The sequence below is a fragment of the Sebastes fasciatus genome, chromosome 7 (genome assembly GCF_043250625.1).
Source record: "Sebastes fasciatus isolate fSebFas1 chromosome 7, fSebFas1.pri, whole genome shotgun sequence".
Classification (NCBI taxonomy): Eukaryota; Metazoa; Chordata; class Actinopteri; order Perciformes; family Sebastidae; genus Sebastes; species Sebastes fasciatus.
The window spans coordinates 10,841,176-10,861,351 of NC_133801.1; the positions used below are offsets into that span (position 1 = coordinate 10,841,176).

At 42.4% G+C, this 20,176-nt stretch overlaps 1 protein-coding gene across 1 annotated transcript in view; it reads left to right on the top strand.

Annotated features, from left to right (window-relative positions):
• Positions 1-20,176, top strand: part of kirrel3b (kirre like nephrin family adhesion molecule 3b) — a 193,156-nt gene that overhangs the window by 13,907 nt on the left and 159,073 nt on the right. The window contains exons 3-4 of the mRNA XM_074641549.1: positions 7,960-8,040; positions 8,156-8,848. Coding sequence (XP_074497650.1) covers positions 8,728-8,848 — 121 coding nt within the window. The 5' untranslated portion in view covers positions 7,960-8,040; positions 8,156-8,727. The remainder of the gene's footprint in view (positions 1-7,959; positions 8,041-8,155; positions 8,849-20,176) is intronic.

Sequence of the window (20,176 nt, forward strand, 5' to 3'; positions counted from 1 at the left end):
GTTAGGGTTAGGAAACGGTCGTGGTTGATATTAACTTATCTGACTAGTGACTCACATGACTCATGACTGACGTGACAAAATATGTCAACGTTACTTTTAGTTTCACACGAGACACGCCGGTCTCCTGGTTGAAAGTCTTGTGTTTGTTTGACCCATCCTCCACCCTTCCCACCCACCCTGAGTGAACTCGCGCTCTTAATACTACGTCATTTGCTCCGACCATTGTATAACGCCGTGGGTGGGTGTACATTAGAGTTAGTTGAAAGCCCGGTTCATCACATACTGTCGCTAAAGGGTGCCTCTGTATATCCAATACCGAGGGGTCCAATTGGCAGTATTTGACAAGTTGGGAGTGAGACCGGCTTGGGCAAACATGTTATCTGTTAAAACTGCCGAGGTTGCAATTGAGTGCTTGTGACTGGGGTCCCCAAGGACCCCAATACATTGGTATTTAAAATCATATTTTAGCACTACTTTAAACAGAAACAAATATATGAAGTCATTAGAAACAAATTGATTGTCATGTCATGAAAAATCCAATAAGCCTTGGCTTTGACAAGGAAGAAGAATGTGTGGAATAAAAAAGATATCTCTGTCTGCTGCATCAATTTTGATACTTTTAAAAACATTCTTGAGTCAGACAATGTCAAAGGACTGCACTGCTAATGTACTCTTTTAAAGTCAAACATTTTTACATTTGGTCTAATGTCTTTTTGATTATTTAATTAGAAGTCTGTTCGCGAGACATTCCTCAAATCCATTTAAGATGCATTCAGGCAGTTTGCCAATAAATGTCAGTCGTGGATTAAGTTTTGCCATTTATACCAAGAGAAAAGTGTATGTGGGAAAGAAGTTATAGTATTTTGTATCTACCGAATGCGATCAACCGTGATGATGACAGTGGAATCCCCAAGCAGACACCATATGAATGTACTTCGCTAGTTTTTAACACACATGGTGATTGAATTCTAGTTGATGGAAGCTCCAAACTAAGAAATACCCATTGGTAAAATACTGTCATCAATACTGTCATCAGTTATTGATATGAGGGGAGAGCATCCTTACAATAGCAGCTTTTCTTATGAATACATATGAAGCACACATAAACTATGTTAAATACATTATCAGTTTAGGACAGAATGATCTAGAACATCTTGTAGAGATGACCTGCAGTTGAGAGAATGGGTGATTTACAGGCAGCACTGACCGTTTAATGTTATATCCTTATCTTGTTTAAGCTCACTTTTACTTTCTTCTGAGCATGTCTTTTTGACTGGATTATGGTCATAGCTGGTATAAAGAGGCTCTTAAACTCTGAGAAGTAGAGTTCATTGTCTCCCGAGTCATTTAAGATTATGCCCCCTGTGGGTGCACTGCGGGTTTAACAGTGTATGAGCCCTTTTCTAGACTTCACATCTCCTAATGTTTCCCCTCTGCCTGTGTAAGGACATTATAACACAACACATGTCGTTCTTGCCGGGGTTTTTTGTCTTTTTTTTCCTGTGTTTGGTTTCTCAGACTGGTGGAGGAATTTGGCACTTACACTTCAGGCTGTAAACGCTGGTGTTGTTACAGGTATCTGTTATGTGTAAATGGAATTACAATGAGAAGCAAGCTTCAGCTAACAAAGTGGTGACCTTTTGAGTGAACTCTTTCTTGATATTACACCTCAAAATTAGTCCGGATGAGATTTAACCTCCGTATTATAGGATTTTGATCTCATTTAATATTGATGACAAGACAAACAAGAGGACTTCAGTTCAGCTCATCATCCTTGAATGTGTCCAAATATTTCAGATATTAAAGCAAAAATGTAATCAAGGTTAAGGGTTTATTATACCAAGTAGAGGATTGCGGGTTGTAGACATACAATTTGTTTGCCTGTTTACCTCGTTTACCCTCATTGCTCAACCTTCAAGCACATAAGCTCCATTGTTATTCTTTGCCCCTACTCATCATGTTCTTAGGCAGAATGCAAATCTGTTATCCTCTGGTTCGGCCGCAGTGGGGTTGTTTTTGTGTGTAGCTGTTAGTTGCACTGATGAAAAGACCACCTGCCATCCTCTGGCCCTTTGATTAGATTAGGAAGTCAAAGGGATGGATTAAATTGATATGACGTAGATGAGGCCCCCATGCAGCGCTTACTGTGTCATTATCAGACCTCGGATCTGAGGCATTAATGTACATCTTTTATTAATAGAGGGTATTTCCCTCCAGTCCAGATTTGAATGTCAATCATTATTTATAAGAAAGAGATAATTATAGATATTTTTTTCTAAATTCTGGATATGAAGTCACCGAGGTCCAACGATGTCTAGAAAGAGGGGAGGGTCAAACGGGGACTGTGCTGTTTGCTCTTCAAGATATTTTACCACTAATCTAAGAGGCTTTATCTGTTCCAGATTATTAGTAAAAGAAATTTAGGTATGACCTATATATGATTTGCCTATGTCTAAAACAAAAAATTAAAATAGCATTGCAATTAATAATAATAATAAGAAAAAATGGTTATAATAACAACTAGGGCTGTAAGAAAATATCAAAAATATTGAGTATCACAATATTATGTATTGTGATACTGTATCTATTCTCAAAAAAACACTATACTCAGACAATACTTTATTTCCTTTGCAAAGATATGTCCCCTCTCAGTGTATGTGTGATAGGTAGAATATTATATGAGGAAAGCTGATCAGCTATAAATAACTTTGAGTAATAAAAACAGTTATAGTGACATAAAAGATTAATTAATTGTGAAATGGGTCATAAAAACAACTGAAATCCATGAAGGGTTAAAAACATTTAAAAGGTTTGAGTGTTCGAAACAGTCTTTTTAAAAAGATTAAAAACACTTTAAAAACATTATTTTGGTTAAAACCTCTCTAAATGTCAGAATATGTCCTATCTTCCTGTCCATCTGTGATCTACCTATTAAGTCTGTTCTGAGATTGATTAGTGATACCTGCCGAGGCCTGAAGGGGAAGCTCGCGACTACGGTGCCTCATTCTCATGAGACTGCACGAGAGTAAGCATCGTGTCACGAGTCTCAATACAAATATTCCCCTATTCAGGTACAGAAATAAGTATTTCATTTTCAAAGCTGTCAGATGTGTTTACTAAGTTGTTGAGTTCTGTTTTATTGATATGATGACCTAGTTTAGAGTGTTCTGTGTGTTTTGTTGACATTGTTCGAGCACTGGTTCAGGCTAGTTAGCTGTGTTTGATCCTGCCGCTTTGATAGCGCCACAGGATGGCAGTGCAGCGCGACTCGTCGTGTGCGCGCGTGTGTGTGTGTGTGAAGACAGTATGGGCCGGTGAAGTGTATGTGTGTGTTTGGGGGTAAAGATGATGCATTTGTGTTAATTATAAAGTGATTGTTTAGGACAGAGGGAACTTAGAGTAATTTGTGTCATTTAGGATATTTTTGTTTAATTCCTTTTGCTGAGATGATTGGTGTTTGTTGATTTATAGGCCTGTTTACAGTAATATTTAATCTGTTAAAAGAATTTATGTCCCTGTTGATATTGTTTGTGGAAATTAAAGATTCTCATGAGACTGCAAGAGAGTAGGCATCGTGTCAAGAGTCTCAATACAAATATTCCCCTATTCAGGGCACAACATGCAGTGGAGGAAATAAGTATTTGATCCCTTGCCGATTTTGTAAGTTTGCCCACTGACAAAGAAAAGAACGGTCTATAATTTTAATGGTAGGTGTATTTTAACAGTGTGAGATAGAATATAAAAAAAAAAATCCAGAAAATCACATCATATAAAAGTTATAAATTGATTTGCATTTGATTGTGGGAAGTAAGTATTTGATCCCCCAGCAAAACATGACTCAGTACTTGGTGGAGAAACGTTGTTGGCAAGCACAGAGGTCAGACGTTTCTTGTAGTTGGTCACCAGGTTTGTGCACATCTCAGGGGGGATTTTGGTCCACTCCTCTTTGCAGATCATCTCCAAATCCTTAAAGTTTCGAGGCTGTCGCTTGGCAACTCGAAGCTTCAGCTCCCTCCACAGATTTTCTATGGAATTAAGGTCCGAAGACTGGCTAGACCACTCCATGACCTTAATGTGCTTCTTCTTGAGCCACTCCTTTGTTGCCTCGGCCGTATATTTTGGGTCATTGTCGTGCTGGAAGACCAATCCACGACCCATTTTCAGTGTCCTGGTTGAGGGAAGGAGGTTGTCGCCCAACATTTCACGGTACATGGCCCCGTCCATCCTCCCTTCGATGCGGTGAAGTCGTCCTGTCCCTTTAGCATAGAAACACCCCCAAAACATTATGTTTCCACCTCCATGCTTGACAGTGGGGATGGTGTTCTTGAGGTTATAGTCAGCATTTCTCTTCCTCCAAACACGGCGAGTCGAGTTGATGCCAAAGAGCTTGATTTTGGTCTCATATGACCACATCACCTTCTCCCAAGCCTTCTCTGAATCATTCAGGTGTTCATTGGCAAACAGACGGGACTGTACATGTGCCTTCTTGAGCAGGGGGACCTTGCGGGCGCTGCAGGATTTTAATCCATTACGGCGTAGTGTGTTACCAATGGTTTTCTTGTCGATTGTGGTCCCAGCTGTCTTGAGATCATTAAGAAGTTCCTCCCCTGTAGTTCTGGGCTGATCCCTCACCTTTCTCATGATCATCGTTACCCCACAAGACGAAATCTTGCGTGGAGCCCCAGACCGAGGGCGATTGATGGTCATTTTGTGTTTCTTTCATTTCCGAATAATGGCACCAACAGTTGTCTCCTTCTCACCAAGCTGCTGATGGTCTTGTAGCCCATTCCAGTCTTGTGCAGGTCTACAATCTTGTCCTTGACGTCCTTAGACAGCCCTTTGGTCTTGCCCATGGTGGAGAGGTTGGAATCTGATTGTGGACAGGTGTCTTTTATACAGGTAATGAGTTGAGACAGTTGTCTTTTATACAGGTCACGAGTTGAGATTCAGAGTACTTTCTTAAAGCGAGAGGACTAATCTAACCGGTCTGTGGGGGACAGAATTCTTGCTGGTTGCTAGGGGATCAAATACTTATTTCCCACAATAAAATACAAATCAATTTCTAACTTTTATATGATGTGATTTTCTGGATTTTTTTTTTATATTCTGTCTCTCACTGTTAAAATAAACCTACCATTAAAATTATAGACCGTTCTTTTCTTTGTAAGTGGGCAAACTTACAAAATCGGCAAGGGATCAAATACTTATTTCCTCCACTGTATGTGCCCTCTCAAAGTAGTACAGGGACTGTCATGAATGCAAATGCAGATCCCCCTTTTCTGTTTGCATAAAGAAAATAACTTTTTTTAACTTTTTACTAAGATTTTATGCAAATCTAAAATTAGATAAAAAAAATCACAATATAGCACCTTTCTTTCAGTTTCGCAATATATCGCAATATACTGAATCGTAACCCCTGTATCATGATACGTATCGTATCGCCGGATTCTTGCCAATATACAGCCCTAATAACAACCAAACTAGAGTCTAGTGCCACGCCAGCAGGTCTGTGAGGCTGTCGGTACAACAAATGGTGCTTTGAGCTAAATGCTAACGTCAGCATGATAACATGCTCACAATGGTAATGCTAAAATTCTGATGCTTAACATGTATGATGTTCATTATTGTCGCCTATTTAGTGTAGTTAGTTAAACATTTAATAATTTGCACTAAGCAAAACGTACAGCTGAGGCTGATGGAAATGTCATCAGTTTTGCAGGTATTTGGTCATAAACCAAAGTACTGAAAAAATGAACTTTTGACCTGATGATGGTGCTAAATCAAAAGTTAAAGCTGGTGTAAGTCATTTATTTAAGAAGCATTTTTTGTTATATTTGTTGAAAATCTCTTGACATCACGACAGCAATCAATAAATCAAATGCTCTGACAGAAAGAAAGATAAAAACATCAAGTATCTGTGGCTGTCGTAGGTCTGTAATAAGCCCAATTGGATGGCCTACCTACTTGCCGTCTACCTACCTACCTACCTGCCTACCTGTCTGCACTCTGCCAGTGCACTCATTGCGCATCACCAGAGTCTTCCACAGCCATGTTTGTTTACGCTCATTATGATATTGTTAGGTGTTTTCCTTACTTGTGAATGAGACATGAGGTAGCTGGATATGGTAGTAATGACAATGATGCACTGAGCTCCTCTTCCCGACGCTCTCTCATGTAGTTGCCCTCCAGCTGTAGTCGGGCAATGCGCTTTCATGTGTTTTTGGGGGGTGGCTTTGGAGGCCTGAAGAGAGGGGCTGGTGTTTGTCTGTTGGATACTTTTAAAAATCTAGCTTACTCTTGCTGGTTTCTATATCCCAGCTTTAAGAAATGTCTGAGCCAAATTTCATGGTAATCCATGTAAAAGTAAAACCACAAATGTAGACCTCATAGTGGCACTAGAGAAAAAGTTAGGGATTCACCAAAGTCAGTAGAATTCATCCTCTGGGTAATATGAATGTCTGGAGAAAATTTCATCGCAATCCATTATTGAGATATTTTAGTCTGGACCAAAATGATGGATCGGCCGATTGTCCATCATTGCAATGCTTAGAGCCATGCAGCTAGCATGGATAAAACATCACGTAGGACACTGGAAATTATTTACGAAAATGCTTTAAAGGAAGATATGGAAACTACCAAAAGGTGAAAAGAGGAAAATGTAATGAATAACTAATAATAATAATAATTCCTTCAGTTTCAATAGGGTCCTTGCGGCCCAACGTTGTCGGTGCTCGGGCCCTAATAATAATAATAATCACAACAATGATAATAGTATAAAAATAATAACAAAAAAGTAAAGATTCTCAAAAGTTCCTTATGAAACTGCAAAGTTGTTGTAAACTAGATTACCACTCAAATATACACTCACCGGCCACTTTATTAGGTACACCTTGCTAGTACCAGGTGGTCTTCTGCTGCTGTAGCCCATCTGCTTCAAGGTTCGACGTGTTGCGCGTTCAGAGATGGTATTCTGCATACCTTGGTTGTAACAAGTGGTTATTTGAGTTACTGTTGCCTTTCTATCATCTCCAACCACTCTGCCTTTTCTCCTCGGACCTCTGACATCAACAAGGCATTTCCGTCCACACGACTGCCGCTCAATGGATATTTTCTCTTTTTCGGACCATTCTCTGTAAACCCTAGAGATGGTTGTGCGTGAAAATCCCAGTAGATCAGCAGTTTTTTAAATACTCAGACCAGCCCGTCCGGCACCAACAACCATGCCACGTTCAAAGTCACTTAAATCCCCTTTCTTCCCCATTCTGATGCTCGGTTTGAACTTCAGCAAGTCGTCTTCACCACGTCTAGATGCCTAAATGCATTGAGTTGCTGCCATGTGATTGGCTGATTAGCTATATGTGTTAACAAGCAATTGAACAGGTGTGCCTAATAAAGTGGCCGGTGAGTGTAGATGTCACACATAGTTAGGCAAGAACACAAAAAATTAGGGGGTTCCACCTGTAGCCATGGCAACCCGAGACTTAATTTACTAATGTTTCAAAAATGTCATTCTATTCATCTGTCGGAAAAAAAGAAAGTATTTATTCATAATTATTTGAGGGAGCAAATTCAACACATGTTAATTTGAGGTGCAAAGTATAAATTGGTGTGCATAAAGTATTAAATTAAATAGGAAATGTCTACCCTTTTAAACCCTTTAGTTTCCATGATATACAGTAGAGCATGGTGCATGGAGTTTTTATAGTACAAGACATGTAGGGCACTCTTTTATACTTGGACTGGCCTGGAACATATGCCCCTTTTTAAATATTTAACATGCATAACCAGGAGAACTTGTTAGTAAGCATGCAATGCACTTGAGCACTTTATGACGTCTTGCATCATGGCTCCTTGAGTGAGTGACTGTGAATCTAATTCACCCCTGATAAAAAGAATTGGATACTAATGAATACTACAGCTATAGTCCTGAATGCTAATGTGGTCTTTATCCATTCTCAGGGAAGGCGGCTCACGGCTTCCAAAAATTCGATGCCGTCCACAGAATCCAAAAAAGGCAGGGGGTCTTGACTGGGAGGAGGGGTGAGACTACACTTTTTGTTTTGTGGATGTCTGTGTTATTTGTAGCTATAGAGGCCAAGTCGCTCCTATTCTCATTCTAATTGGAACTGCACTCTCTCTGTTTCTCCCATGGCAGCTCTCGTTCCCAGAGTGAGGACCCGAGTCTCCCAGCCTCACACTCAGCCACAGCCACCCAGACAGCCAGGCTGAGAGGCAGAGAGAGAGAGAGAGAGATAGAGAGAGAGAGAGAGAGGATGGAGGGAGGAGGGAGGGAGGAGTCTCTCTCTATCCCCTAACTGTGTCTGCTATGTGAGTGGTGGAGCAAGGGAGAGAGAGAGAGAGAGAGCATGAGAGAGAAGGAGGGGGGGGCCAAGTGAGGGCTGAAGAGACTGAGAATGGATGGGCAGCGAGAAACGGTGCGAGCGAGAGAGAAAGAGTGAGCGTGTTTATGCTCAGAGTCGTCAGCGAAGACACAGAAAGTCTACAAGCTCACGTGCGAGGCAGAGCTGACCACCGACAACTCTGAAGAGTGACACAGACGGGAAAGAGAGGCGCGCAGAGAAGAGGAAGAATCAGCAGAAGAAGAAGAAGAAGAGAAGGACTGAAGACAGACTACCAGCTTCCACTGGTAAAAGGAGACACCACTGAGGGACTGTAGCATCCGTCCCCCCTCCCAGCAGCACAGAGGAGCACTGTCTCATCTCGTGCATGTGTTTGTTCCTGCCAACTCCAATTTCACACTCGCCCACTGTTTTTCGTAGGTTTTGCCCTCTCCACTCCACAGTCATGATCCCTTGGGTCCTTCTGATCCTGTGGAGCTCCGGACATGGTAAGTTTTCCACATTTAAGTTGCTAATTCATCCCATCTCGCGTGCTTGTGACTGCTGTGTGACTTGCTGGCTGGTGAACGGTGTCTCTCTGAATTCATCTCGCTGTGATGTATGACCATCTGTGTGTTTAAGTGCTTTTAATAGAGCACTCCCGTGTGCACTGTTACGTCTGATGCCAAAAGAGAAATTAGAGCTGCGAATTGTTGTACCCTGCACTTTTCTCCATCGGTAGTTCATCGTAGCCTTGCGACCAGACAAGTTAAATACTTCCTATGCAGGCTTTATATTCCCGTCACACACATTGACACACACAAACAAAGCCCTCTCTTGAACCCCAGGCCAGTTCAGTCAAGCGTTCAACCCCTGAGTCACATTGTTTTGAACTGACAGCCCTTCCCTGTTGAGTCCAACTACGGGGGGTCTGCCCAAAAGAAAAGAGAGAAAAAAGTTAACGGCGAAGTGCTTTAGAAGGCAGACTCATGAGTACAGCTTGGCAACTCCAGCCCTTTGGACAATATCGGCTGTTATTTTTATTCCTAGACAGTCTGTTTGTGGACAGAATGAGGATGGATTAGTTGTTTCCCCGGCTTGCCACCAGGTGGTTGTCTTTGGAAAACAATAGAGGTTGAGTAAAGTACAGCAGACCTCTACCTCTGTGGTGTCTCTGTGATATACGGACGCACGCAGGGCTGAATCAGACAGTGGGTGTTTATCAGCTCCTAGTGTCACGCCCGGCCCACAACGAGCTGCCTGTTTTACGCTCCGCGGGGTCAGGGTCAGTGACGCAGCCGCCACCTCTTTTCAAAGTATGACCCCGTCGCGTTGGACAGCATTCCAAGGAGGACACTGTGTGAATGAATAGTCTGTTGAAATGGGTGCGTGTTAAGTCTTCCAGAAAGAGAAGTGACCTTTTGCACGGAGAAGGCAAAATGTCCGATGTGAGATCTCACTTTGTTGACATGTTGTGTTGAAATTGACAGCATAAAGTCGGTAGCACAACAACATAAAGAAACTCGGTAAACACATTTTTAGCACTGAATTCAGCTGTTCCACATGTTGATTTATGGCCTATCACACAGAAAAAAAAGTCATCAAAAACAACAATTTGCTTTTATTATACTTTTTCTGCTGGCTCATTTTTCATGTTCAAAACAGGGATAAAATAATAATATCAGGACAGAACGATTTGAAACTGACTGGAGTGATGAAGCTTCTAATTCCCTGCTCTTTAACAGGCGTAGATCCCCTCCAGAGAGAGAGTCATCTGTACTGTCTGTTTTTCTTTATGACTGTTTGACCTGGGACAGTTACACAAGCTGTCCACCCACAGATTGGACAGAGTCAAGGCGATGGAGGCTTTCGCTCTGCAGCAGGTCATGGCCTTCGTTACGGGGCAGTTATAGTCCATCAGACACGCTACTGTAGACGCAGTAACTGTCCCCGCCGTTGCTGCTTTGCTGTATTCTCTCCCCCTGATTTCATCGTCAAATCTCTCTGTACCATCTGTGCTTACTGCGATGCACAAATACATGATCAGTCATTAGTCTCCTCTCCTCCACTCTGTAATACATCTGCTAAGTTGTGCATCCATAACTGACTTCTGCTGTATCTCTACTGTCCTGTTTTTCCTTCTCTTGCAAGTTTATTGCATGAATAACGTCCCAGTTTTATTATACATTAAAACTGCAGAGAGGGAGTTGATTTATTGGCATGCAGCACACTTTGTTTTGGACTTTTTATTCTGTCACCTTCACATTTTCATTCACATACCATCACAGGCTTAGCCCCAGTTCTAGGAACAACTAACACCGTATCTGAGATAGTAGCAGCTGGAATGAGGCGATTGCTACAACTGGAATGAGATGGGAATTGCTGTGCATTTCAGCACCGCTGGTTATTACCATAATATAAAACACTTCTTCCCCTGCCAGGTAAACAGGGGATAACAACCATACCTTCTCTATGCATGCCTCTGGGGAGGGAGAAAAAAGTGCTTCCCTGTAGCTTACTGTTGTTGTACAAATTACGGCTCTGTTTATGTGCCGAGCCGATGTCAGCAGAAAGCTGCGGAAAACAATCTTGTTTTTATGAACAGGGGGACAGAGGGGAGCTGTGGCCATAGCAGTCATATAGTTAGACGCAGCTATCCTGCGAGAGAGCGACACAGAAAGAAAGAGAGCGTGGAAATGAGCAAGAGGGAAGAGTCGGTCCATATGCAGAGGCACTTTTTTTTCTCTCTCAACTTTGAGAAATAAATGATCCAGGGAGGGAGACTGAGGAGAAGGAAAGCTGCTGCTTCGAGATGCTCCTGACTGTGCTGTTACTGCATCTAGGGCACCTTTTCTTTCGCTGTCACCTCTCCTGCCAGTGACAGATGACACAGCACCAGTCAGGAGGATCTGGGAGACAGTCTCCAGGAACACATTCACCTCAGGCCAAACTTGTCCAGGACCTCGTCCATCTCCTCGCACCACCACCTCCTCCCCATTCCCTCCTCCTCCCATCCAATCTATACGGTGTCCATCGCCGCACACATTCTTCACTCGGCTCTTGTTTTCACTCCTCACCTCGCAGCCGCACATTTCCCCCCCCCCTCCCTCTCTCTCTCTCTCTCTGACTTACCGTCCCTCTCTCCTGCTGTTTTCTTAATTTCTATTCTTTTGCTGTGAGATGCATTGTGATTGAGAAGCCTCTGTCAGGGAGAGGGTGAAATATGTGAGAGCATGATGTCCCGGTGGAGGAGGGGCAGTTTAAGTATAGTCTTGTGCTGGATGTGCCGGGCTCTGAAGAAAATATGCTAGAGAAAAATCACACATTGTCAATGTTAAGTGTATGGGCTCAGTCCCTCTCTCCCTCTGCCTCCGTGTCTCTCTTTTCTCTGTTTTTCTATCTCTGAATGACACCTTGTGAAAATTCATATGCAAACTGTCTTGGCCCACTGGGTTTTCGGTCCACTTTCTCAGGGAAGTTAAATCTTGATGGGCTATCCTTGACTCAAGGTTTGCCCACTAGGGGCAGTGCTGCTGCACACAGGAGTGAAATCTCAATCTTCGTAAAAAATCTCCTGCCCCTCCCCTCCTCCCAATCGCCTTCATTGTCTCCCGCCCCCTCATATATCGTGTCACAACCCCCTGATTTCACCACCCAGCCAGACTAAGCTGTTTCTTAGTCCTGGAGAGCAAGTCTTAGCACCCCCTTCATTTACTGCTGTCTATTAACTGCTGACTGACGACTCCAAATCCGCTTTTCATGGGCGGCAGGCTTTGATACATATTTCTCAACCAAAGTATAATTAAATGTCTTTCCAATGTCATGTGGATTTTTTATAGACTGAGAAATCATTCTCTCTTCCCCAAAGGGAAAGAAAAAAGAGAAAGAAATACAGCCCATTACGTCGCACAACAAACATAAATACCAATTTTCAGCCTCATTATTATGAATAGTTATTTGTAAGCAAGACGCACTGCTGTCTTATGCGCGGATTATGACCATAATGACTCAGAGGTAATTAATTGATTTGTCATTTATCCATTCTATCCGAATGCTAAAACCAATATACATTTTTCTTGCATGTTGTCATAAGCCTTGCCATTCCAGCAGTCATAATTTCAACACAAATAACTAACAACTCCAGAATGCAGATTCAATTTGTCTGTATTCTGATGGGAGTCCCGGGGACAATTAATACGCCTGGTAAGAAAGTGTCCTTGTCCTGTTGCTATGACTTACCCTCACCATACATGACAGTTGGCTTGAGTAATTCTAACCCAGTCTGGATTATGCCATACAAACCCAGTGAGTGTCAGATGACGCCATCGGTCCATGATGAGGCCCAGTGGCATGTAGTTTGTTTTCTTGTTTGTGCTACATGTCCCATCAAGGCTAGCCAGCTTAAGTCACCTCAGCCGCTGTGACCCCTGCTCATTTCTGTGCCACGATAGATTAAGCCCCCTGTAATCCCTCTGAGCCGAGTGCCCTGTTGGATATTTATGGTAATAAGTAAACATATGAATAAATAATCTAAGAGGCTGCCGCTGGACATCTGGGACTTGTAAGTCCCAATGTTTGGCAGTGGTTGTGGCATTAAGGCGAGATGCTATTTTCCAAGAAAAATCAGTTTTTTGGCGACGACTTTTATTTGGTTGATGAAACACGAGATAAATTAATATATCAATAAATCAATAAACATAGAGATGGGCATGTGTTCATGTAAGAACACGGCCTTCCAAATGTTTCACAAGATAAAAATGCAGAATGTAAGTTTACATCCGGTGACTGCAGTTTTGGATGAAAGCCTCATTTGGAGTCTGTCAGGATTCAGGTCAGCCAGGGAAGGAATATGATTAGTTTGGAGTGTTCTTGGAAAACCAGGCAATGATCTGCTTCCTCTCATGCCGTCAGTCAGCCAGTCAACAAAATCAAGCTGTTTACTGTTGGGCTTCATTATCCATCTAGAAGACTCTCTCCCCAGTCCCAACAGTTTTCTTTAGTACCAACCAATCAACCCCCAAGCCCCTCATCTCCTCTCTCTCTGAAACTCTGCTGCTGGATCTCATTCCTCCGGGATGAATTTATCCAGATTGGAGCACTCAGCAAAAGGGCATTATCCCGGATTACATGTCTGTTGGACGGCAGTGTTAAGTAATTCAACCAGATGCTGTTGTGATCACTGGGTCACCTGCGAAGTCAGGGTTAGCAGCTGCATGTCTTCCTTCTTCATTGTTGCATCTCCATCCACCTGAGACTTTATCCTTGGACGATGACAGGAGGAGAGATAGTTGGAGCTTGACAGTTTTAAAGAAGCGTGTAAGAAAGCGGTTTAATTTAGGGAATTGAGCGGAAGCCCTCTCTAACCCTAGTCAGGATTTTATTTGGTGACAGATTATGGGATGGATTAATGGCTTCTAAATTGCAGTTTAATGCACACGAAACAACAAGCAAAGCAACTAAAGTCGGCATTGCTGTGTGTGTGTGTGTGTGTGTGTGTGTGTGTTCGGCTGTGGGGGTGCTGTGAGTAGAGTAGTGCTGGATCATACTGTGTTATTTTTCCTTGGAGAGGACAAAGCATCGGCACAGCGGGGCTAAAAGAAAGATGTTGGTGTTTTTAGCTCGGCTGTATCTCTCCTGCGCTAATCCTGTCTCTATCTAGCCGAGGATTTGATAGATAGAAATTTTTAACTCGCTACTGGGATCTGTAGAACACAAGTGCTCTACAAGGTGGGTTCAAACAGTGGAACAATACAAAGTTTGTTCCTTTCTTGTCAGAACCCTGCTTGGCAAATCTGAGGCATTAATAAGACTTTTGTTCCAAGACATTCATGCTGAGAAAATGTTCAACTTAAATGTTTTTGTTTCACATTCAGCCTTCAGATATCATTTCCCCCATGTTTTTTACCTGAATGATAGTTCTCACCACAGGGATGGGTGGATTTCATTTTTTTTTTTTTTACCTGTTCCGGGAGTTATACTGTACAGAAGCATCGAGTTGAGAAAAAGACACTCGCACCCCCACATTCGAAACACGGAAAAAGATCCATGAACACAGAGCTCTGCTATTGTTAGATGCGTTTTTAGAAATAAAGTGCACCTTGTTTACCGTGTATAGGTGACACCATTGTGCTTGAGTCAACATCTGTCATGGAAACAGGTGAGCAAAAACAAGAACACAAGGTTATGTGGATGAAAATGTTTTTTTTTTCACCTTTCGTTCACACATTTTGCAAACAAACAAAATGTTGAAAATACAAAATGGTAAAAAAAAAAAAAGATCCATTGCCATTTTTGCATGTTATCCTTTCGTTATTTGTCCAGCTTTGTTGTCCTTGTTCCTAGCTGTTATTTCTATTTCTGTGGAAGTACATCCAGAGAAATGCATAAAAACGGAATCAAATTCCTTGTGTATGCACTACGGCTGTCAATCGATTAAAATGTTTAATCACGATTAATCACATGATTGTCCATAGTTAATCATGATTAATTGCAAATTAATTGCACATTTTTTATCCATTTAAAATGTACCTTAAGGGAGATTTGTCAAGTATTTAATACTTTTGTCAACATGGAAGTGGACAAATATGCTTGCTTTATGAAAATGTATATTTTAAACAACAGCTGTCAGTGTGTCAGTGTGATGACTTGACTATGAGTTGCCCCAAACTGCATGAGATTTTTCATAAAGTGGGCATGTCTGTAAAGGGGAGACTCGTGGTGACCCAGGTCAGAGGTCAAGAGACCCCTTTGAAGCTTTTTTTAGGTTTTCTAGTTTCATATGATGCCATTATCTTCACTTTACCTTTAAAACTGAGCCCGCTACAACCTAAAAACTGCAAGTTGCGTTAATACGTTAAAGAAATTATTGCTGTTAAAACAAATTTGCATTAACATGTTATCGCGTTAACAGCCCTAGTATGCACAGATACTTGCCCAATAAAAGTGATTCTGAGTATTTCCTATTCATTTTCAACATTATATTTACGTTGATAAAGTCAATTGTAAAACTATGATTAGCCTAGGCTAAAATCTAAAATAAAGCTAAGAGTCGTAATGTTTGTATAATGCCAACTGGGTAGGTTAGGATGATGTACATGCATTACCATTCATAAAACGTGTTGGCCAAAAGGCATTTTCACTGCACAGCAACAACAATAAGGTGCAATTACATGCTCCATCGTCTCTGCCGTAGTTTGAAAGTTTCAGATTGCAGCTTAAATATGAAGATTAAGTGGACGCAAAATACAGTTTTGTTAATAATTACAATATTTAATTGAATCATTCAGCGTTAGTCACGCAGAATTTATTGAAAATATGCTTCATACTTAAACTTGACACCAGGGTCAGTGCAGCTTTCAGTGTGACGGTTAAGGTTTATTACCTGCGCGTGATTAGTGTTATCGCTTTAGCTGATGCAGAGTAAATGCACCTCATTTTGAAATACGGCCACTTACGTGTGTTGTTACATCTCCTATAAAAGGCTGATGCATGTTCAGTAATGTAACCTACGCAGAGAGCTTTTGTGACCTACAGAAACCTGCTTGCCATGCCGGTGCAAATGAGTAGACTCATTTGTATGTGAAAAACGTTCATGTATAATTTGACTTGTCCCGGCCTGAAACTTCCTGTCCCATTCATTTCTTTAGCTTTCGCTATCTGTGCAGTAAATCACATGCAAGCATCGACCGCAGCGCCGTTCTGCAACCTGTGTCGTGTTATGTGTCCCGCTATTGCTCGAAACATTTGTGAGTAAACCAGCCAGCCAATGCATCGGCATGATTGTGAGAGGCTGTTAGGAAAGAGCCCGGAAGATGCATGTGGTGCTTCAGCGCAGGAGGCACTTGAGGAATTGGGTTGCTGATCTGATAACGACTTCCTAGTGTTTGGCGGGAAGTTTCTGGGACAGCTCAATATTACACCTGGATGAACTCACCCCTCTTTCGTCTCCCCCGTTTTCCCTCCATCTCTTCCTCTGCTTCTCACTGTCTTGAGGTTCTCATGCCAAAGATTCATAACAATGGACTCATGGAAATCATTCTGCACACTTCACATGCATTTTCCGCATGTGTGTATGCATGTGATCATATGCGGCGTCCGTGCATTTGTGCCACGACAATTACAGCTGCAAGCCTTGAATGGCAATATAAATGCAAATCAGCCTTTTAACTCGTACAAGCGGAATCTGGGGAGGGAGAAGCTTCTCACCTGTGGATGAGTGCAGATGCGTCTCTGCCCGCCATTACAACCGCCGTGCTTGTTTTGAAAAGGACAATGGCATTAGATAGGATGTACAGTACTTCCATTTGTTAGCAGACCTTGAGGCTGTTGTATGTGTCTGGACTCCAATATAATAAAGTCCACTCTTGGGAACAGTTGTAAAACGGTGTGGGACAGTCGAACGTACTGATGTGCCTCTGGCATTACCTCCCTGCTTGTGTGCTTCCATTTCAGTAGATGCATCTAAATTGCGCTCAGCGGTGCTAAATGGAAGGGCTCGATAGCTTCTATTTAATAAACCGATAAGAAAACAGTTCCCTCTATGGTAGCAGACACCAATGGTGAGAGGCATGGCTTTTTGAAAGGCTATTTGATCTGGCACTGAAACCAAGCGATGTTTTATTCAGGACAGCACATCAGACACAATAGCAGCACAAACTTGCTCTTGATCTAAGCCAAAACTTTTGAAAACTGCCAAGGGGGGGTGTGTAGCTTTGAGAATGAGAAATGTCTAATGCTGCCACCCTCCCCCAACTCTCCCATACACTATGTAGATGTGCATGTTTTCTTCTTTTTTTTTTTACACCAGATGCCAAATGAGGCTTTGAGCCACCTGCCTGTCCCACTAAGACAATTAAGCAATTGGGAAGAAAGGGCCATTCACTAGTGAGGATGGCAGTGTTCGCATAGGAGCCAGAAACTGACCCGCATACCACCCCTCCCCCACAAAACACTCTTTCAGCACCACTGATGTTGGCACTGGGCCAACTCCGTTCCTATCTGTGCATTTGTTGAGGGAATGCAGCCGCATTTGACACCAGTCTTAGGAAATCTGTGACACGGGGCGCTTGGTTTGCATGTTGATCGAAAGCCCCTCTATTGGTCTCCAGACAAATTCAGCGTGGGGCCTCTGGCTCTGTGTCATTATAGTTGTTTACGAGTGCAAAGCTTCATCTGGCACAGCCATCACACAGAAAGACATGCATTGAAAGACACACACAAACACACGCACATACATTCCATACCCTTGCATTACCAAAGAGCAATCTGCCAGAGCACAATAACGGATGTGTATGAGCAGAGAGGGCTGAACAGCATTGGTAATGGTAGGTTCTGTAACATGCTCTAAATTAAGGTTTGTATTGATCCTTAAGCATTAATATATCCTTATATAAGAAAATAGCTGTATTGATTGTAAGCCGGTGCATCTGATGTTTCTTTAATATGGTGCTGCTGGGATTCACTCTGCCCACTTTAATACGCAGCCTATTTTTATACGCAATAATAATGTGGTGTCACAAGCAGGATCAGCTAAAGGCAATCCCTAGATATATTTCACCACTCTGGGCCTCTGCCACACCATACCTTCTATCTTAAGTCCTTTCTTTATCAGCCGAGCTCCTCAAATGGATGTCAGAAACCTGATAGAGTAAACAAAGTCAATTAAAGTATACTGTAATTATTTTTTTAGAAGCCACTCCAATATTCACTTTGCTGATTTGGAGGTTGAAGAGCTCTTGTCGCACTCTCTGATTTTTATTTTATTTTATCAAGTGCAATTTAATATTGTGGAGGCTGGCCCAGCCACTGACAAAAATGCTAATGCACATTGGGGAGTTTAAATGATTTGCTATCCTTTCAAATCTGTTGGCAGGGGTTTCAATCTGGCCGGCGTCCTGGGGGAATTCACAGTGGTCATTGCTCAATCCCTGGGGGACATTATTGCAAATCACAAAGGGGCGCAGAAGTCATTTCAGTTTTCCACTTTCCTTTGGACACTGCCCAATGCTAAATGGCACAGGACTGGCTCGCAGTACTGGGCAGAGCAACCCTCTCGCCTCCTTCCGTCTCTAACCTTTTAAACCTGATTTAATCAAATCAAAATACCACAGTGCCGACCCATTTGAGACAACCTGAAGACAAACAGTTGAGGAACCAGAAGGCCTTGGGGGTGAACCGAGGGCGAGGCCATCCATTACTTCCTGTGCAACCAAGAGCACAGGGACACGGAAAATGCCTGCGGTGCACGATGATGAACAGACTCCGACATCAGAGATTGGATTAGAGTGGCAAGAGAGAGAGCCCTAAAAGCCATGCGCAGTTTATTGAAGCCTTATCTAAAGCGATAATGTTACTAGAGAAAGGCCCGTGTAATGACGGATGAGTGGACAGCGCCCTGTAAAGAACTAACACGAGGCGAGATGGGTATGGCGGACAGGCAGGTCCACTGTGGTCAACTCATCTTCTTTTAAAAGCAGGAAGTAGGACCGGTGGGTAGTTACGGTAAAATGGACTGTCGATTGCTGGCACCCTGGTCATCATCACAGGTGTATCTAGTTTAGAGAGGCTCAGTGCTCAGGTTCACTGCAATTTAGGCCCCTTTTCATCACTGATACCCATGAGGCATTTTGGGGCAAATGGTAGCAGTGTTATTGCCGAGATTTGTAGTCTCCCTGAAAGCACTGCAGTGGTTGGGTTTGTGATATATGAAATCTATGTCTGACCATGCCTGTCTTTATATATAGCATTATTTTTCTAATGGGAATGTAGAGTGTGATGGTCACTGCTGATGCACAGAAAATAGAGTAAGCTAAAAATAGGAAGTAAATCTGTAGGATTTCATGGAGTTGTTGGGGGGAAAGTAAAGTAGCATTTAGGCAAAAGTCTTGTTCTCATTTTTCCAGGATGACTACAGGATTTCCTCCCCGCCGAAAGGCAATGTTATCTTACAGTAGACGGATGATGGTAATGACAACACAATGCCTTGCAAGGTAAACAAATATATCTAGCGCTTGGGAAAGAAAGTGAGAGGAGAAAAAGCACAACAAAGAAAGAAAAAAAAAGAAATCTCAAAAGGAAGAGCATTCAAATTAAAACATATCTGCGTCTTGCAGCCCTAATCCTTAATGCCAGTGTATTTGTTGTCTGAGTGGAGTATTTGTGCGTATGTGCAAACAAGCACAAATGTGATTATTCCTCGCTTCCGTTGTATGCTAATTTTATTACTTCACATTGTTTGCCTATCTAACTCTAAACAGCTTTGGTACTTCTCAATGGCTTTTCAAAGGACACCGTGTTGTTTGTATTCGACAGAGTATTCGAGTAACGAGATATTATTATTTTTTAAAAATACCCCTGTGTGACTTTTAGCTTATGTTTCTCTGTGATCGGGTTGAGAAAAGTCAATGCCTCTGTCCCAATGCTGTGTGACACGGGCACAGCAGGACATTAAAAATGCAGAAGGGCGTCTAAAGATGACCGTGGCAGCACACAGTGGGATGTTCAGGGGTTTTCACCAAGCCCCCCCACCCCCCACCCTCGTCACCTCCAGAGCCCGGCCTCTTAACTTCCCCGAGGGTTATGAGCGTGGATTATTAACATGGCTTTCGTTTAAAAAATGCAATTTTGCTCAGACCCAGCAGAAACTTCCACACAGCCTCATTTGAAACGTGGAGAAACTATCTCATAAATTTCTGCTGGATCTCCTGCAGCCCAAAGTGTCTCCTCCAGATGGGTGCGCTGCACATTGAGTGGAGACTTAATGGCTTGGAGTCTACTGTCGGTCCTCATCTGCAGGCTGTAGCTGCTTAATGCTTTGATATTTCTCCTCTGTTTTTTTG